The 18049-nt window shown below is 41.4% G+C and overlaps 1 protein-coding gene across 13 annotated transcripts in view; it reads right to left on the bottom strand.

Moving 5' to 3' along the window:
* NFIA (nuclear factor I A) overlaps window positions 1-18049 on the bottom strand; it is a 372067-nt gene that overhangs the window by 56671 nt on the left and 297347 nt on the right. For 11 of the 13 annotated variants that reach the window (XM_042951893.1, XM_042951888.1, XM_042951889.1 and 8 more), the window contains one exon: window positions 17554-17607. The exons of the other annotated variants lie outside the window; for them this stretch is intronic. In XM_042951893.1, coding sequence (XP_042807827.1) covers window positions 17554-17607 — 54 coding nt within the window. The remainder of the gene's footprint in view (window positions 1-17553; window positions 17608-18049) is intronic. 13 annotated transcript variants of the gene reach the window in all.

Here is an 18049-nt window from a genome sequence, read left to right as displayed (position 1 = left end):
TCTTCCACTACCCCATAAGCATGGCTGAAGACTGTAAAAATCATACATCGTCATTGACCACTGGCCATGGGTTCTTTGTTCTTTACTGGGATATCTTTAGTATTGGGGTGCTTTGTAATAATTGAAATGGCTAAGGACTTGGGGGTTCAGAATAGCATCTGTAGCTTGCAAAGAGTGCAAATGGGGGTTTGGAATAGAAGTGAGTGTCTTAATCCACGTCTTGCAGATGATCTGAGGGGACCCTTCATTCATGCAACCTTTAATGTATCCCATAAACACTGATGGGGCTGCTACTATGGGCATGGGATACAGCAGGGTGCCAGCACATGGAGTTTGATCTTCAGTCATGCAACTGAGGGCATCTTGAACATAGCCTATTGAAACTAGAATTCTTGTGATCTTCTACCCGTTATACGTGCTCTTCTTCCAGTCTCTCCCATCTGAGTAAATAGCTATTTCTATTTACTTGTTCACTGTCAGATCCCCAGAACAGTGTCTGGCCCTCCATAAATACTAGTTGAACGTACAACCAGCGATTGCATACAAGAGTGGTACAGAAACCAAGAACCATACAGATAGACTTAAAACTTTGGTTTTTTCCCCACCTGGAAAAAAAGCCAGGGGGGGTTATAGAAAAACTAGTAAAACTTAGGAATTCACAAAATAAATGATAAATCTGGTGATGCATTATTGCCTCTGAGCTTACACCCACAGGCTAAAACGTTAAATGGCTCTGGTCATCTCTTACTTTGCCAATTGTGCTTTAAAGAGCCAAAGGAGTTTTGTCTAACCTAACCATACCATCTGATATGGTATGGTTGTCTCTACTGGTAGCGAGAAGATGTGACCCAGCATCACATCCGACCAAAGAGTTTCTAGTCAGGGGCAGAATGTAGTATTTCCCAAACAAGGCTGGGAACGTAGTAAGCACAAAAAAATGATAGGCTCGGTTTCTGCAGCACGTCAAACACAAACGTGGGAACTTTGTTGTCAAGAGTCCCGGGGAAGCAGACCTTAATGATAAAGCGGCAATGCTTCAGGTGCTCGAAGGAAAGTGATAAATGATTGTTCAATTATGAAATTGTAGTGGCCAACAGAGAATGCTGCCCAAGGCAAAAAATCACTTGAGTAAATACCAGGTGGATAAAAGTTAAAGAAACTTGACAGAGGGAATCATTCAACTCATCTCGGGATCCCTCCGTTAATGTTAATAAACACCCCTGCCCTTTTTGTTATTGTTGTTAAATACGTAAAAGAACATCGTTAGCAACTTAAATTTAGATCTTAGTTTACTGTATTTTCCTAAAACAATTTCCCTTGTGGCCCCGAGTTGAACAGAAACCTAAGAACACATGGTACTACATGAAATTAATTCTACAATGACTGACTTATAAGGACCAATTAATTCTTAATTAGCACCAGGAAATCATTTAACCTGTAGTTTCAAATTAGGCAATTGCTGAGTCTGCATTTCAGAGGGTTATCCTTCACAACCCTTACTTTCTCATGCCTTGGACCTTCTGGTTCACTGTGAAACTGGGTATAAATCATTCAAGATCCTGAGCTTTAATTTCTTCAAACAGAAAATAGTTGTGTTATAGACATCGCACAGTTCTGTTAAATATTATTAAATACATGCTATTTCTTTAGATAAACTGCTAGTATTACTCTTACTGGATGAGACCCTTGCTCTTCCGTTCTCTAAAGCTAGCCTTCAGCAACATCTAAATTCGTATTTTCTTCTCTCCTATTTCTTGTCTTCTCTCCTTTCTCTTGGATTAGATGTTTTCAGTGTGCCTATATGTTTATGTCTAAGTAGTCTCAAATCATTTTAGAAAGTGTCATTGGGGTTAAACCAATCAATTGCCCAATCAGTGAAATTCATTAAAGGTACATTGAGATCTTCCGGTCAGGGATCCTACAGAGAGAAAGAAACTACCATTATGAATCTGGTGTGGTGCTAACGTAATGCACAAAGAATGATAAAAGTCCAGATTTTTGACAGAGGAAAACATCTCTTATGGACGTATGTGTGTATGTGTGTGTGAGTAGTTGACACAATAAAAAATTATAGCACATTATGTAAATGCATATTTAGGTCCTTTAAAATGTGCATTATTTACTTGAGAGTCAATAAAGGCTTTTCTCAAGTGGTTACAGTTTATTGCAGTGCATCCGTCTGTATCCATGTTGATGTTAATACAATTTTGTGTATTAAAGGGCACTACAAAATTGGCTGCTTCTGGGGTCTAATACTCTTAGTACCCTAGGCCAGGAGCAGCAGAGAGTGTCAGAAACACGCTGCTCTGGGTGGATCTCACTACCGGTTTAAACTTTAACCAGAGGCCAGACTTATGTAAAACAACTGCTAGGCTTTTCACAAACAATACGAGTAAGAAGGAAGGAAATTTGATCAGGTTTTCTTTGGCCAGAATAGCACTGCCTACACATTCTGAACAAAGTAGCCACAATTCAAAAAAACAGGGAGCCAGAATTTTCCAAAGGGTGTAGAGCTCAGTTATTTATTACAAAATGATCATATTACTAGATACTTATAAAAGAGAAAGCAGGTCAGACAGGTTGGTTTACTTGTTTGTACTCCATTCCCCTCCCCTCACCCCGCTTCTTTAAAAGATTTTCTTGGTTTTAGTTTGAAAGAGAAAAAGCTAAAAATTTGACACTATATATATAAGTTAAAGATGCTTTCTCCTTTATTTTTTTTTAATGTTTATTTATTTTTGAGAGAGAGACAGAACGTGAGAAGGGGAGGGGCAGAGAGAGAGGGAGACACAGAATCCGAAGCAGGCTCCAGGCACTGAGCTGTCAGTGTAGAGCCCGACGTGGGGCTTGAATCCACGAACTGCGAGATCATGACCTGAGCTGAAGTCGGATGCCTAACAGACTGAGCCACCCAGGTGCCCCAAGATATTTTCTTCTTTAAAGCAGATTTAAAACTGGAGACAGAGAAGGTCAAGGTCATTACTAGGTTATTATGTATGTTGAGAGACTTTTTGATCCACGTGACTCTTGGTCTATGAGTCCTCCATAGCGGGAAGGCCTTATAGACACATATTCTAGCTCAAAATAAGATGACGTCAGGGAGGCATAGCCAGGTAAGTTTGGAAACTTGTATTTCATTCTTTTATAAATCTTGAGGAAACAAAAAAAAGAGAAGAAAGTAATCCCTCCTCACCATTTTTAGTAGTTTTGCCCAAACTCATAGAACCTTCCCACATTTTTCTTCCAACCAAAATTTTATGGGTGAAATATGTTCTTGTATTTAACCTGACATAGGATTAATTGCTTTACTCCTCGTCCACAAACTGTCACAGATTCTCACAGATTGGACAGGGACTTGGATTCTTTTCACGTTAGCATTTGCTTTCGAGACTCCAAAGAAAAGCTATCAAGAGAGCAGCGCAAACAATAAAACCTAATCCCCCTTCAGGTGTGTGCTTTTAAGACCGTGTTACACAGCCCTCTTCCCTCACAGAAGGAATGATCACTCCCAAGCCTTGGCATTTGTAAAACTTCACAGTCTTACCATTAATCAACACTGAGTCAGTGGCAACAGGTGAGAGTCCAAACTGTTTGTGTTAGCACCATTACCAGAAAAAGCCACTCATCTCTCTTCAGTAGTAAGATGTTCTTTACACAAAAATACCCATTTCCATCAAGCAATGGGTGGCATTAAGAACTCCTGACTACTCATGTTTAAGAAGTAAAGGTTTTAATAAGGCAGAACTTTAAAAGAGGAAAGTGGAAGAAAAAAAAATACTGCATTAAAGAAAAAAAAAAGCCTTCCACAAAGGCAAATGGAATTTGAATTATTTGGGTTGTCAACTACTATGTACTTGGCTTCCTCAGAAATTCAAAACCACAGTGTATAACACCACTGTAGCCTGCCCTAAAGCTGAGAAATCTATCTTAATGGTCCATAGCTGTAATTTATAAATCATGCATGATCAGACCTGCCACTTATGAAAGCCCAGGAGTTTGGAGTTATGGGATTTATTTTAACGGAGACGCAAGGAAAGGGGAATTAGCAATGGTTTTTAAACCATTAGGAGGTGGAGCCTTTTCTAAATCATAAACCTTTAAGTTGAGGCAAGCCAAGGTTTTCAAAACACACAGTACATACCTTTAACATCGCCGAGATGCATGTGAAAGACCTGGGTGTCATATGAGAGAAACATGACCTTGCATGATGATGGGGGAAAGCACCAGTATTTTTATATTGCTGCTACCAGAGTAAACTTGATTCTATGCTACATTTCTAAGATGACTGGTGTATTCTGTTCCATTTTAATTAAGGGGATCTTCAGGTTGGAGACCGAATTCTAACGTCTTCTGCAAAAGCAGACAGAAAGGGGGGCGGGGGGAACAGGCGAACTTCTTTTAAAATTTTTATTTAGATCAATTTTACCTACTTAAAGACTCTTCTTGCTCTGAGGCCCTGGCTGATAACCTTGGCCAGGGGTGGGCAAACGTTTTTTGTAAAGGCCAGAGAGTGAAGGGGTTAGGCCTCGTAGGCTGCATGGTCTCTGTTGCAATTACTCAATTCGGCAGCTATGCTTCCAAAGCGGCCACAGATATTACATAAACAGATGAGTGTGGCTCTGTGCCAATTACATTTTTATTTTCAAAAACAGGCTGAAGACTCGATTTAACTTGTGGGCCCCAGTTTGCTGGCCCCTGGTGTAGACCCACATAATTCCTGTTCACTCTCCAAACATTTGCCATGCTCTGCTCATGGGTTGAGCACCTGACAATCACTTTCATCTCTTCCCCATCAAACCCTGTTCTTGTCCTGATCAGCCTTTCTGCTGAAGCCTCACCTTTCGGAAGCTTTCAAAGTAATCAGCTTGCCTTCTGTATTTCTACTAACTACCCATCGCCACTCTTCTTTTCTATGCTGGGAGCTTGTACCTTTTGACCACCTATACCCACTCCTCCCATCCCCCACTGTAGCTCTTTGCTATCTCTCTTCACCATTATTTAACCTGCTTTGGTCTGTGCTAGTTTCCCACACCTGTGTGTGTATAATTTCAAGTTAAACATATGAGAAAAAAAAAAAAAAAAAAAAGGAAAGGTATAATATGAGGACCACGGGCTTTAGAGTCAGATAGGTATAGATTCAAATTCTAGATCTTCCACTTAAACCAGTTATGCCTTAAGTTTCTGAGCTTCTCTATGACTCAGTATTGCCATCTGTATAATGGGGCTAATAATAGATTTGTTGTTGGGATCAAATGAGACAAAGTATATAAGGCACATGGTGTAGTTCTTGACCATGTGGGTAAGTGATCAATCAATAGCTTCTTTTATTGGTTATACTATCATAGGGATGGAGATGAGGATGGGAGATGAATAAATTGAAATTTGTTCCCATTTTCTAAGACCTGTTTGGATCACAGAATACACAAGGGGGAAAGAAAAGTAAGAATAAGAGGTACCTTCTGTTTACCTGTCTCTTGGACAAATAAATACATAAATATTGATGAAAGAGTATGTACTATCAGGGTGGACATGACATAAGCATCTTGAAAAGAAATCTCTAGATGACAAAATGCAAAACAAAACAACAGTAGCAACAACTTTGGTCTAATGGTCATAGATATCATAGATACAATGACCTATGAAGACTCTTTTTGACCAAATATGCTTTGAACCTGTACCTTTGCTTAGATCTCAAACTTTCGACACTTACCCTAGAAACTTACAACCATGGGGCTATCTCCCTCTAGACTCTATTTTTCATTTACACCTACAATCCATGAGTGTCCATACTGAACTCCCCTTTACCACGTAGACCCCTGCTATCCAAGCACACTTCAGAGCTAACCAGAGTCTACCCATGTCTTCCTCCTGGCCTTCCCAAACCCGAATACAATAGAAATTTCTATCATTCCCTTGAAAGGGCCACCATGTCGGTTTTGGGGAATTGTTTATTGGAGATCTAATACATGTTAAATCTAAAAAAAAAGTTTTTAAAGAAGATCTAGAGTACTTTTAAGAAAAATTTTTTATTATTATTATTTTTTTTGAAAATTTTCTAACTAGATTAAGGGACTTTTAGTTTTGTTTCTGCCACTACTTGGCTTATGAATATAGGCAACTTCTGGGCGCTTGGGTGGCTCAGTCAGTTAAGCATCTGACGTCAGCTTAGGTCATGATCTCGCAGTTTGTGGGTTCAAGCCCCACATCGGGTTCTGTGCTAACAGCTCAGAGTCTGGAGCCTGCTTTGTATTCTGTGTCTCCTCTCTCTGCCCCTTCCCTGCTCATGCTCTCTCTCTCTGTCTCTCTCTCAAAAATAAATGAAACATTAAAATTAAAATTTTTTTTATAAATATAGGCAACTTCTTTCTCTTCCAGTTCTCTCCTCTGCAAAATGAAGAGTTTGAACCCAATTGCTGAGGCTCACCTAGCTTTACATTCCAGTGGAATATCGTCTCTGGAATTACACACAAATACTGAATACAACTGGTCTCTAGTGAGAACACTGAAATCTAAAACATCTGAAACAAGGGAGCACATGCCCTTTGAAAGAAATTATTTTTCAAATGTTTCTGAGATATCAAGGTATAGAGTATTTCTGGACTCAGTCTCTAAGACACCCTGACTTTGGGAAGGCTGTAATATTTAGAGCTTTAAGACCTCTGAGTGTGTTTGTTCAAGCTCTGTATGATAGCGCCCCAGCCTTTGGATCCTGACCACCTTCTCTCTAACACGTGATATTTGTGCACTATTTGCCTAGGCTGCCATGATGGCTAAGGTGAGATGCGTTCAAACACCACACAACAGTGATGATTACTGGAAATATGAAGAGGGACTGTTGAGTGAGCAGAGCTGAAAAGAATCCTATTCCATGAAGGGAACGTGAGCTTTTTAAAAAAAAAAAAATTTTTTTTTAACGTTTATTCATCTTTGAGAGACAGAGAAAGACAGAGCATGAGCAGGGAAGGGTCAGAGAAAGAGGGAGACACAGAATTCAAAGCAGGCTCCGGGCTCTGAGCCATCAGCACAGAGCCTGACGCGGGGCTCGAACTCATGAACTGCGAGATCATGACCTGAGCTGAAGTCGGAGGCTCAACTGACTGAGCCACCCAGGTGCCCCAGGAATGTGAGCTTCTACATAATATGTAAGCAATCCTACAAAATGAAAGATGAGGAATAAGAAACATGGCAAAACACTGGAGAAAAAAGCAACCCCACGGAATGGACAAGCATAGAGGTTAATGGAAATAGGCAGGGAGTCCTCTAACAATTGGCTGGACATGCACTGGAATTACAAACTGCAGTCTTGCAAAGGGGAATTTCCCAAGTAAAATCTGCAGGGGTGCTCCAGCCTCTTGGAGGATTACCAAGGGATGGGGCCTGGGTGGTCTGCCGACATGGGGGGGAAAAAAAAGGCAAAAAAACAAGCAAATAAACAACAACAAAACCATGATAAACACAAAAGTGTGGGCTGATTTGCGGCATCTCCCTCACCAAATTGTCAGGTTTACATGGGAGTTTAAGCCCCTATTTCTGAGAGATATGTTACTTTCAAAGTGTCCTCCTGAATGCCAAGTATCTTCCTGAATACACCCCGGAGGACTGAAGGGTTTATTCCTACTGTGGTAGACTGCACACACACAGGGAGGAAGTGTGAGAAGGGTCAGTCCGGTGTCTGAAGTCAGGGGTTCACGTTTTGATCCCTGGTTGGATACCAACCAGCTCTGTGTCAGCCTCCTGGCTTCTTTTACTGCAAGATGGAAACTGTATGGCATGTGTGGGTTTTACAGCTCAACCACCCTGGGCTTGAAATCACCACTCCCTCTCCTAATCTGGGGAAAATTACTGAACATTTCTGAGTCCACCTTTCTTTATCTATAAATTGGATAAAATAGCAAGAAGAAAAGATCTGAGACTAGAATTAATTCTAGTACATAGTGGGGCTCACTCACTTAAAAAGTATGTGTTGAGGGGCGCCTGGGTGGCTTGGTTGGTTAAGCATCCAACTTCGGCTCAGGTCATGATCTCACGGTCCGTGAGTTCGAGCCCCGCGTCGGGCTCTGTGCTGACAGCTCAGAGCCTGGAGCCTGTTTCAGATTCTGTGTCTCCCTCTCTCTCTGCCCCTCCCCTGTTCATTCTCTGTCTCCCTCTGTCTCAAAAATAAATAAATGCTAAAAAAAAATTAAAAAAAAAAGTATGTGTTGAGAATCAGCTCTGTGCTAGATAGTGTATTAGACTGTGGGTTATTCATTCTTCTTAGAATTGTTTTTTTTTTTTTTTTTTTTTTTTAGAATAAATTAGGATACGTGAGAAATAATCAGGATCATACAATGCAATGTGGCAACATGAGATAACTGGGAATCAAGAGTTGAACTGTTTTCAACTGTTTTCATGGACCCAGAGTTTCATGGCATGGGCTAATAGTCACTTTCTAGGACCTGACCTTACCTGCGCTCTGCAAGTCCTAACTGCAGGAGTAAGTCACTTTGGCTGGTGAGAAAGTCTGGAAACAGAGCTCTTATGGTTTTTATTTGAGGGGAGGGGATACCTATCCTTCCCTCAGCCTCAGTCTATGTATTTAGAGTGGCCTTAACCCCACCCCCTGGCTCCACAGGTAAGCGTGCAACTCAGGCTACGCCAATAAGAAACTCCTTTATCTTTTAAACATAAGGATTGTTCCAAAAGTGACCCAAGCGAATGACCCAAACCGGGACAATCAGAGCCATAAGCATCCAGGAGTAGAACCTTTCCTAGATCTATTGTGAAAAGGCTGTTCTCTTTCCCTTGGGATTGTTAAATTGGTGAGAATTAAGCCTGGAGCTGCTCACATCATTAATGCCACAGTCCGAAGAGATTCAGCCTAAGAATGAAGTTCACACAGAAGACAGCAGAGCTGAGGGGAGAGAACAACATACAGATTTCTGAAGGTATCACCTGAGCTTCTGGATCCAGCTCTACCTGAAGCCAAAAAACCCTAGACTTTTTGGTTACAGGCACCACCAGTCCGTAATTTTCTTTCAGAGCAGTAGAGGGATGGTTAAGGAAGTTGGATGGTTAAGGAAGTTTCTCTCACTGACAAGAATATTTCACGTGAAAGAGTCTGTATTAACATATCTTCAAAGCCATTCATTACAGGGTATGCGGTAATTCTGCAACTTTTCATGGTGTTCAGGAACTTGGATTTGGGAAGATCTGGAGATATCCCTCAGGGATGCCAAGGTTTTCTAAATTCATATTGCATGCCAATAGAAGGGACCCCCACAAATACTTCACATACCTGTGCTATATTATCACTTTCTTGAATTCCCCTCTCATTAATCTCATCACACTAACAGTAATCTGTTTCATATCTGTCTGTTTTATTAGACTGCAGGCACAGGACTTGTCTGGTTTGCTCATCAGGGCCTAGCACACTGCTTGGTGGATGGGAAGTGCTCAATAATTATATGCTGAGTTGATTCCTATCAACAACAGACTCTTGCGAACAAAAACGGTGCTTAACTTTAGCAAGAGCCACGCCTGAATGAAGACATGCCAAAGTGAAGTCTCTACCGTGGCTGAAGGGCTACCCATCCCGGGAGGGAGCTATTTATTGCCCCACTGGGGAGATTCCCCTATTCTCCCAGTGTGACGGAGTAACCAGGCTGGTGCACTTCCCTGGGACCACATCTCCTGGTCTGGGCACATGAGGCTCCTCCCGGGGAGGACCCATGAGAGCAGGTAGAAGACAACTGGGGAGGAGGAGTGGGGAATGAAGGAAGTAAGGACCCTCTCAAGAGAACCACATTCAAAGTGGGGATAAAAGACATCCCAGAGGTGGTGAACATTTCGTGACATCCTTGTGACAGTACCCAGCACTTTCCATATGTCATTTCACTTCCTCCTCCTCCTCCTCCTCATGCTTTAAAGTTCTGTACGGGTGGGAAAACAAAAGGCAGGCAGAAGACAGGTGACTAGTTCAAGCACACGCGGATCCCAAGTGGCCAGCCAGGATCCGAATTCTATTCTGGCCGACTCTACGGCCCATGCACTTTTCACTGCACTCCGCTGCTCCCATTTGAATTATTTTTTGGAGGTCAACCGGTTTATTTCCTTTCAGCAGTGTTTGTTCTCGGGTCCCTTATTATTGTATTGCAACCTGGCAACTCTGATGTTGCTCACGGGTGTTTTGCACATAAGAAAAAGGAAGCGTTTGATGGGGGGGGGGGGGGGGGGCGGGGAAGGCAACCGCCATTTAATATGAAGAAATGGCACATGTCAAATGTAAATTTACTGTGGAAATATACATTTTAAAAACCATTCTATACGCGTGATTAAGTACACTAATTTCAACACTACAAAGGGTGCAGCATGAAATAGGTGATCTCTGTGATACTGCAACCACATTAATAGGGCCGTACATTCCCATTTCAAATATCAGTGCTCACCCCCCTTTGCCTACATGGATGATAAGCTGATACTACATAAACATTGTTAAAGCCAAGTTCCATGCTACAGTAATTCACTTAACTTTAACATGATTTATGGTTCTGTCAATAGGGGAGGTTGAAAACCGTGCACGGAAGCTTCAATGTGAGCTTCATATTTAAAACAGCAATTGTGTGCGTGTGTGCATGGGTGTGTGTGTGACAGAAGAAAACATTCCACATAAAGAGGAGATACGAGTCCAATGTTGACTTTGTTACTCTACTCCGAAAAGAAGGAAAATAAAGGAGTCCAAAACATGGAATCAACATTACATTAAGCTACACCAAGAAGAAAGAACTGATAGGGATTCAGCGGATTACGTGATTTATAGTTCAAGCGATACCAGGAAGTCTTATCAATGAGAGGATTTCAAAGCAACCTTGCTCAGAACCACTGCCTTTACCACGTGTGCACATGTGGGTCTATGGTGGGGGTGTGGGTGGGGGGAGGTAGAGAGGGAGGGAGAGACGGAGAGAGCGATGGAGACAGGTGGAGAGAAAGGGGCAAACAATCCCAAGGGAGGGCAGCTTCACGATGAGTTTAAATCTAGGCCCACGTGGTTAATCACCCTACTTTTCTCTCTGGCACTCCACCTGGGGGCCTTTTGCCTCCTTAAGAGATTAAGGAGTCAACTGGTCTTTCTGCTGTAACCTGTCCTCCTTGGGACCACATATTAGCAGGATTCCCCTACAGAAGAGCTCTCTTTAGAAGTTTGCTGCCGGGATGACAAATTAACCCAGCAGGGTGTCCCACACATCTATCTCGGTACAAATTATTAGTGTAATAGAGCTTTTAGTTATGCATTTATCTAGTAATTATTGAATGGCGACACAGAACCAAGCTGAGCAGCCATGGCCTTTTATGAGGTTCGCTCGGTGGGTGGCCTTACAGTTAATTTAGGATAGTTTTCCACTAAGCAGTTCACTTGCAGACAAATTAGCTAAACAGCCTTCTCCTTTAAATATTTTCCATGTCATAGTGAAACTCTTTACAATACAATAAAGGTACAGTTTTAATTACACGCTTCCTGACTTTTGTTTAGTTGTAGTTTTAAAACATTTGCTGGCACTGTTTTTTCCTTCGGCTGGGCAGTCATAGCTGGTTGTAAGTATCTGGCTAATGAATTTAATAATTTCCTGAACTGGGACTTAAAGGGCCTTCGCTAAAAAGCTGCTTTTCCCCCTTACCTTCCAGATCCTTCAAATCCCACCGGCAGTGTTTCTCACTGGGCTGGACACCAGCACTTGAGCTTAACCTTGACCAGTGTTCACAAGCCCTCTTACTTGTCTTTCAGTGCACTTCAGAGGTAGTGTTCTTAGGTCCATGATGCCTCCATTGGAAAATCAATTCTGGCAATTCCTATTGTACAGTGACAATGTAATGTCTTCTCAAATGGCATACTCCACTAATAAATAAACACCTTGCATCTGTCGGCAGATTATTTCAGCACCTTGTTAGCAACAGGTACTTAATTGCTTCTCGTTTCCCTGAGATGATTCAATTGCACTAAACCAGGAGAGGCAAATTAGATTCAGCTCCTTTGAAAGGAGCACCGTTCTACAACTAAGTTAAAAGCTTTCCTAAGAGGCAAAGAAGTTTGCAGACCACTTAGGTACTGGGCGGCAGGGAGGGGGCTATGCCAAGGGATAGGTCCCACAGTTATGGTGGTGATAAAGGGGGTATGTCTTCTTGTGGGTCCTTTACTTGAACAAAGAGAAACTGTAACCTTACAGCAGATAATCATTTTGAGCTCAGTATTCCTCTTAATGCTCATCAAGTAGAAGCTCTGCATGAAGACAAAGCAAATATATATTGAGCATTTATTCACTACGCAATGCATCTCCCTAAATGCTACCAAATACATGCTCTTGAATATTCTATTATTATTACACATGGGGGATGGAAAGGACTCCCTGTTATTCCCAAACTTTCTGTGTGCCTTCAATCAAATCCATGCAATCACTCATTTATTCAACAAATATTTGTTGAGTGTCTTCCTTACGCCAGGCATGAGGCTGAGGGACACAGATAGGAAGAATAAAGCCATAGTTCCTGCTCTAATGGGCCCTGCCATCTAGTGATAAGTGTTGCCTTCATATTTTACCTCTCCTTCCTTCCTCCTCTATTATTGTCTATGGATCTACACTCCTCCAACCTTTCCTGGTGACCTCAGCTTCCTGGAAGGTGATCTGAATTCTCATAATTCTCTGCAGTATGTTTTTCTTGGCCACACTGGGAGATATTGTTAACTGCAGACCCTCAGATATTTCATCACTGAGAGCAGGATCCCTGCTTGAATCATGAGGATCATGGACTTAGAGAGGTTTATAGAGCATATATGCTTCTGCCTACCTCTCCAAACCGAAACTGGCATGACTCTTTGAAAGCCGCATGATAAATCTTTGGTTTATATGGCTATTGTTTTAGCACATCTTATGTATATTTTTGGTACTAGGGCAATTTTTTAAATGTTTATTTATTTTGAGAGGGAGAGAGAGAGCAAGAGAGTGCACAAGTAGGGGAGAAGCAGAGGGAGAGGGGGACAGAGGATACCAAGAGGCTCTGTGCCGACAGCAGAGAGCCCGATGTGGGGCTCGAACCCACAAACCGTGAGGTCATGATCTGAGCCGAAGTCAGGCATTTAACCAACTGAGACACTCAGGCACCCCAGGACAATTTTACTTCTAAACTGCCTTCATTGTATATGTTTTTTGACTCCTAAAGAAGTGGGCAGTTTAGTCTCATGCTCACATCGTGTATGTCTTTAATTCCTCAGTACTTAGTTGTATAAAAGCATGACTTGTTTGCTGTTGCTTTGTTTGGTGTGTTTGCAATTAGAAGGTACCCTGCTGGAGAACAGGGGCTAAGTCTTATGCCTGTTTGGACTCTCGCAGTGCCAAATGCCACAGAGGTCTCTGTCAGGATGCCCTTGTCCCCGACAACACCTGTGCTTCCCTTGTCACAGTAATACAACTGCTCGCTTTCTTGTCCCGTCATCCACCGAGAGGTCAGCACTCTCCAGCCAGAGTCCAAGCTGCTCATGTTCACTCTATTCAGCACTGGTAGAGCCCCTTGTACACACTGTTAAGTGCTTGATAAATATTTGTGGAAAAAAATTAATGGGTCCCCAGACAGTAATGGGAGTCTGCAAGTCGATTTTAATACTGAAAAAGTCACACTGTAGAGCTAGTCAGGGAATACGATGGAGTGAAACAGGGCCAGACGCTTGAGAGGGCTACTTGTAAATGTTTCTCCAGATGAGGACAATGTCTGAAGTATCTCTTTTGCGTCTATGCTGCAAGATGGCACAGTTGAAGAGGATTTCGTGCAGTCCTCACGTTTTCATAGGAATTAGCACATCTTCAGGCATGAGCTGAAGAGGTATGCCTGAGTGACTCAGCTTACCTCAAGTGCTCAAGTTGAGATACCCTAAGACACCTCTAATGAAATCAGATATGGTCTCTAGATTTTGAACTTCTTCAACTTGACCACTCCTTTTTTTTTTTAAACAGTAAATGTATGCTTGGCAAAAAAAAAAAAAAAAAAAAAAAAAAAAAAAAAATCTAATAAAGTTGCTTGTTACTGTTAAAACAACAACAAAAAAAGTCACACTGACCTCAAAAATTGTTTTTTGAAGTGATTTGCATCTAACAGAAATCCTACATTACCAGTAGCAAGGATTTGTGGGCTAATAAAAAAAGGTCACATGATATGTTTATGGCTGTTATTAAAAAACTCAGTGTGATAACATGGGTTATGTCATGCTTATCAAAAGATCTAAATGGCTATGTTATGTCTTACTAATAAAAAATGTGAAAACAAATTAATTGTTTAAATAAATGCAGTTTATTTCTCCCAGTGGGTAGAAAAAGGTAGCACCTACAGATACAGTGGTAAAGGCACTGAGTTGGAGACTTGATTTCTATTCTTGGCTGAGATCTCTCTCATCTGCAAGAGTAATGTGGAATAGTTACTAACTGCTAACCAGCAGAGTTCTCCGCTACTTAGCTACTTATAAAGCCCCCTTTTATACAGAGTGGCAACATGTTCAGCTTAAAAAAATATATATATATTTCCCAGCCTCCCTTGCAGCTAGAGGTGATCTTGTGGAATACATAGTTCTGGCCATGCAGCCTAACATTCTACAAAAGGTAGCAGAATTAGCTGGCTTTTCTTTCTGCTTGGAATGCTAGTGTAAAGCAGGAGTGCAGTGGCCACATTGTGACCATGAGGTCACAGCATGAGGATGGACACAACTGACTACAGCAAGGCTAAAAGAAGAAATCTCAATCCTTGGACTCGAACGGTCCTGAGTCACATACTTGTTTTTATATGAGAAAAAATATGACCTGTTTGGTGAGATTTTCCGTTACTTGCAGTCAAACGCATTCTTAGCTGATACAGGAAATGAATTAGACCAGATTTCCAGGGCACTCTTCTGAAAGTCTGTGGTTCTAGGGGAAGCTCCGTAAGTGCTTACTCGCTAATTACTTTCAACCTTTGCCTTGAGATGTGGACAGTGCCTGCCCCTCCCCATTTCTAAATTCCCTAGAGCACAGAGCTGTTTTACTTAGTGTAAAGCATTCAATTAAATGAAATACTTAAATTAAGTATTGTTCATTAGCTTGTTTTTGAAAATAGCAAAGATTTTAGGCAGACACCTAAAGACAAACTTTCAAGGAACTCTAAAATATTACTGCTCCAAATTTAAAGGGCAAATTTACAACTGTTTAAAAAGCAAAGGGAAGACTTGTTTAAAAAGCAAAGGTTTTTTTTCGATTATCATAAATCAAACTGTCGTGATTAAATACTTTGTTATGGCTGAAATTTTGAGTGCTGGCAAAAGAAAGTTTTTGAAAGCCCAATCATTCAGCTTAAAGTACACAATAATTGTAATAATATACAATGACATGTAGATGCTTTTATGGAAACTTAATGTCTTCTCCACTCCCCAGGGTATTCCAAAATGCTTTAACCCCTTTACCTAATTTTAACTACATAGGTGGCCAAGTATTCTTCCCATGATACAGATGGCCAAACTGAGACCACAAGGTTAAATGATTTATCAAAGCCACAAAGAAAGCCAATATTAGAGAGGGGATTTGTTTAAAAAAACAAACAAACACACACACACATATTTCTACCTTCATGATGTACATAGGGAAGTGATTAGACTAGCATAAAATACAAAAAACCATAGTTTCCATGTCAAAGTTTTACTCATATAATCTTATAAAGGTTTTCTTCCCCATCGTGGACATTCCTTATATACATATTTTTAATTTTTTTAAACATTTATTATTGATAGAGAGACACAGAGCATGAGCAGGGGAGGGACTGAGAGATGGGGAGACACAGAATCTGAGGCAGGCTCCAGGCTCTGAGCTGTTAGCACAGAGCCCGACGCGGGGCTCGAACTAACAAACCTCGAGATCATGACTTCAGATGAAGTCGGATGCTTAACCGACGGAGCCACCCAGGCGCCCCCGTCGACATTCCTTATAAAGAAGCCCTGCATAAACTATTAGCCATTTATCACCCTTAGTTCTTGTGAAGCAATGGGATCTTGTCAGTGTGGGGGAGGGGATGATGTCTTTTGTGTACATTTATGTGCAATCTGATACTTTTTATTTATTCAACCAGTATTTGAGCATAATATCCATTGCATGAGACACAATGAAGGCAATAAAAAGTGTAAGTTATAGATCCTCCCTTTCAAAGGTTTCATTCTACGAGAACGACAAGGCACGTACATTAATAACAAAGCAAGGCACCAGTGGAGGAAATCTGTAGACATGAAAGGCTATGGGACTTCACAGAGCGTGGGGGGGATGGCAGCCTGTGTGGAGCTAAGGGTTTTCATGTAAAAATTGTACTTGCACCGGTCTTGGGATGGGCAAAATGTTGATAGGTGAAAGCAAGAGGCACGACATGAAAATTTTCAAAGCCTAGGTGAAAATGGGTGATTGAACTGTTTGTATGACTTGAGTACACGCTCTATTTCCAGGTACTGGGCAAACAACTGCAAACACATGATTTCATTTGCTCCCGAGACAACATGATTCTCTTGAGGCAGAGATTACGATCTCCAATTTATAGAGGAGGAACCTATGACTCAGAGAAGTAAAGCACTGTACCAGGTTGACACGGTTGGTAAAAGTGGTGGAGACAGGATTCAGACACTGGTCCGTTTGACCCCCACGCCTTTATGCTTACCCACTATACAATGCTGCCTCCCTCAAGGCCCTATTTTTCTGCACTTGCTTTGAACTTTCAAAGAGAGGTTTCCTTGGTAACAACTGGCCACCAAATTTCCAAATGTGGCTTATATCTGTAGTCAAAAATAGGGCCACTGTTTTTTAAGCACGGTGACCTTGCTTTGCTGTTGCTCTGTTAAAATATCACCTCTGGCCTGAGCACTGAGATATGTCATACAGTTATTGTTTATGAACTGGGGTTTGTCTAGTCAAGGTATTTTAAGAAAGTTTTAAAGAAGGCAGCAGAATCCTTGCAATCTGAGTCCTACCCAGAGGTGAATACACCACGTGATTCTGAGCAAGGGTGCAGTAAACAACCCCACCCCCTTCCCCCATCCCTGTGCTCTAGGACCCTTTCTCTTCTTCCAGGCCCTTTGAAGTTCTACTGTCTGTCTGGATTCTCTATAATGATTTACTGATTTGGGTTATGGCAACTCTTTACAATAAAAGGAACATGTGAGGTTGAAGTCTCCTTTATGTACACGTCACATTTATTCCACGCTGGCTCGTTCGGTCAGACTCTCTCTTTCAGTTTGGCCTCATCTTCCTAAAATATCAACTTTTAATCCTGTGATCTCATTCCAAGCATTAGCTTTCCAACTGGTTCAGAGAAGAATAAAGGACAATATGGCACCTGCAGCAAATATTTCTCAGACAGCCAGACGCTCAATGCCAACCCTAAAAAATATCTTAGCCCCCAAATGTCTCGTGTTAGCCCATCTCCACTCAGATTCTTGCCACAACAACACCACTGAAGAGTGTCATCTACGTTATTCCAATTCCCTTTACCAGACCACTAAGGGGGGGGGCAGGGTGCAATAAGAATGGGTACCTGAGTAGATTTTCCAGAAAGGAGAACCGAGGATACTGGGAACCATCTTGAATTCTGGTGAAAACAAAGAATCTTTGGTATTTCATAATTCTTAAACTAGGTGTCTCTTTTCCTCATAAACACTGTTCACGCTATGAATATAAGATCAAAGCTCATTGTTCTGAAGGCTAGGGAGGTCCACTCTGGTTCAACCCAGCATGGGCTGTTTCAGCAAATATGTTTAAGTATGTAGCATGAAGAAGCTCCCAATCTTGGCACTCACAGATAAACAGTAGAATTGTTTTAATAATTGTAGAACTACAGCTTTAAGGCAAGACACATAGAAGGCACTCAATATTTACTGAATAAATGATAATATATGCACATTGCTTTATGCCCTCAAAGAGTCTCTACAAATACTGTCTTATCGTGTTTCTACATAAGCATAGGCGGCTGGGAGGAAAAGTTCTTTCAACAATAGTACTGGCCCATTTTACTGGTGAGGACATTAAAAAAT

The sequence above is a fragment of the Panthera leo genome, chromosome C1, assembly GCF_018350215.1.
Source record: "Panthera leo isolate Ple1 chromosome C1, P.leo_Ple1_pat1.1, whole genome shotgun sequence".
In the NCBI taxonomy this organism is placed as follows: Eukaryota; Metazoa; Chordata; class Mammalia; order Carnivora; family Felidae; genus Panthera; species Panthera leo.
Note: the sequence above shows the minus strand (reverse complement) of the source record. Positions and strands in the feature narration are given on the sequence as shown.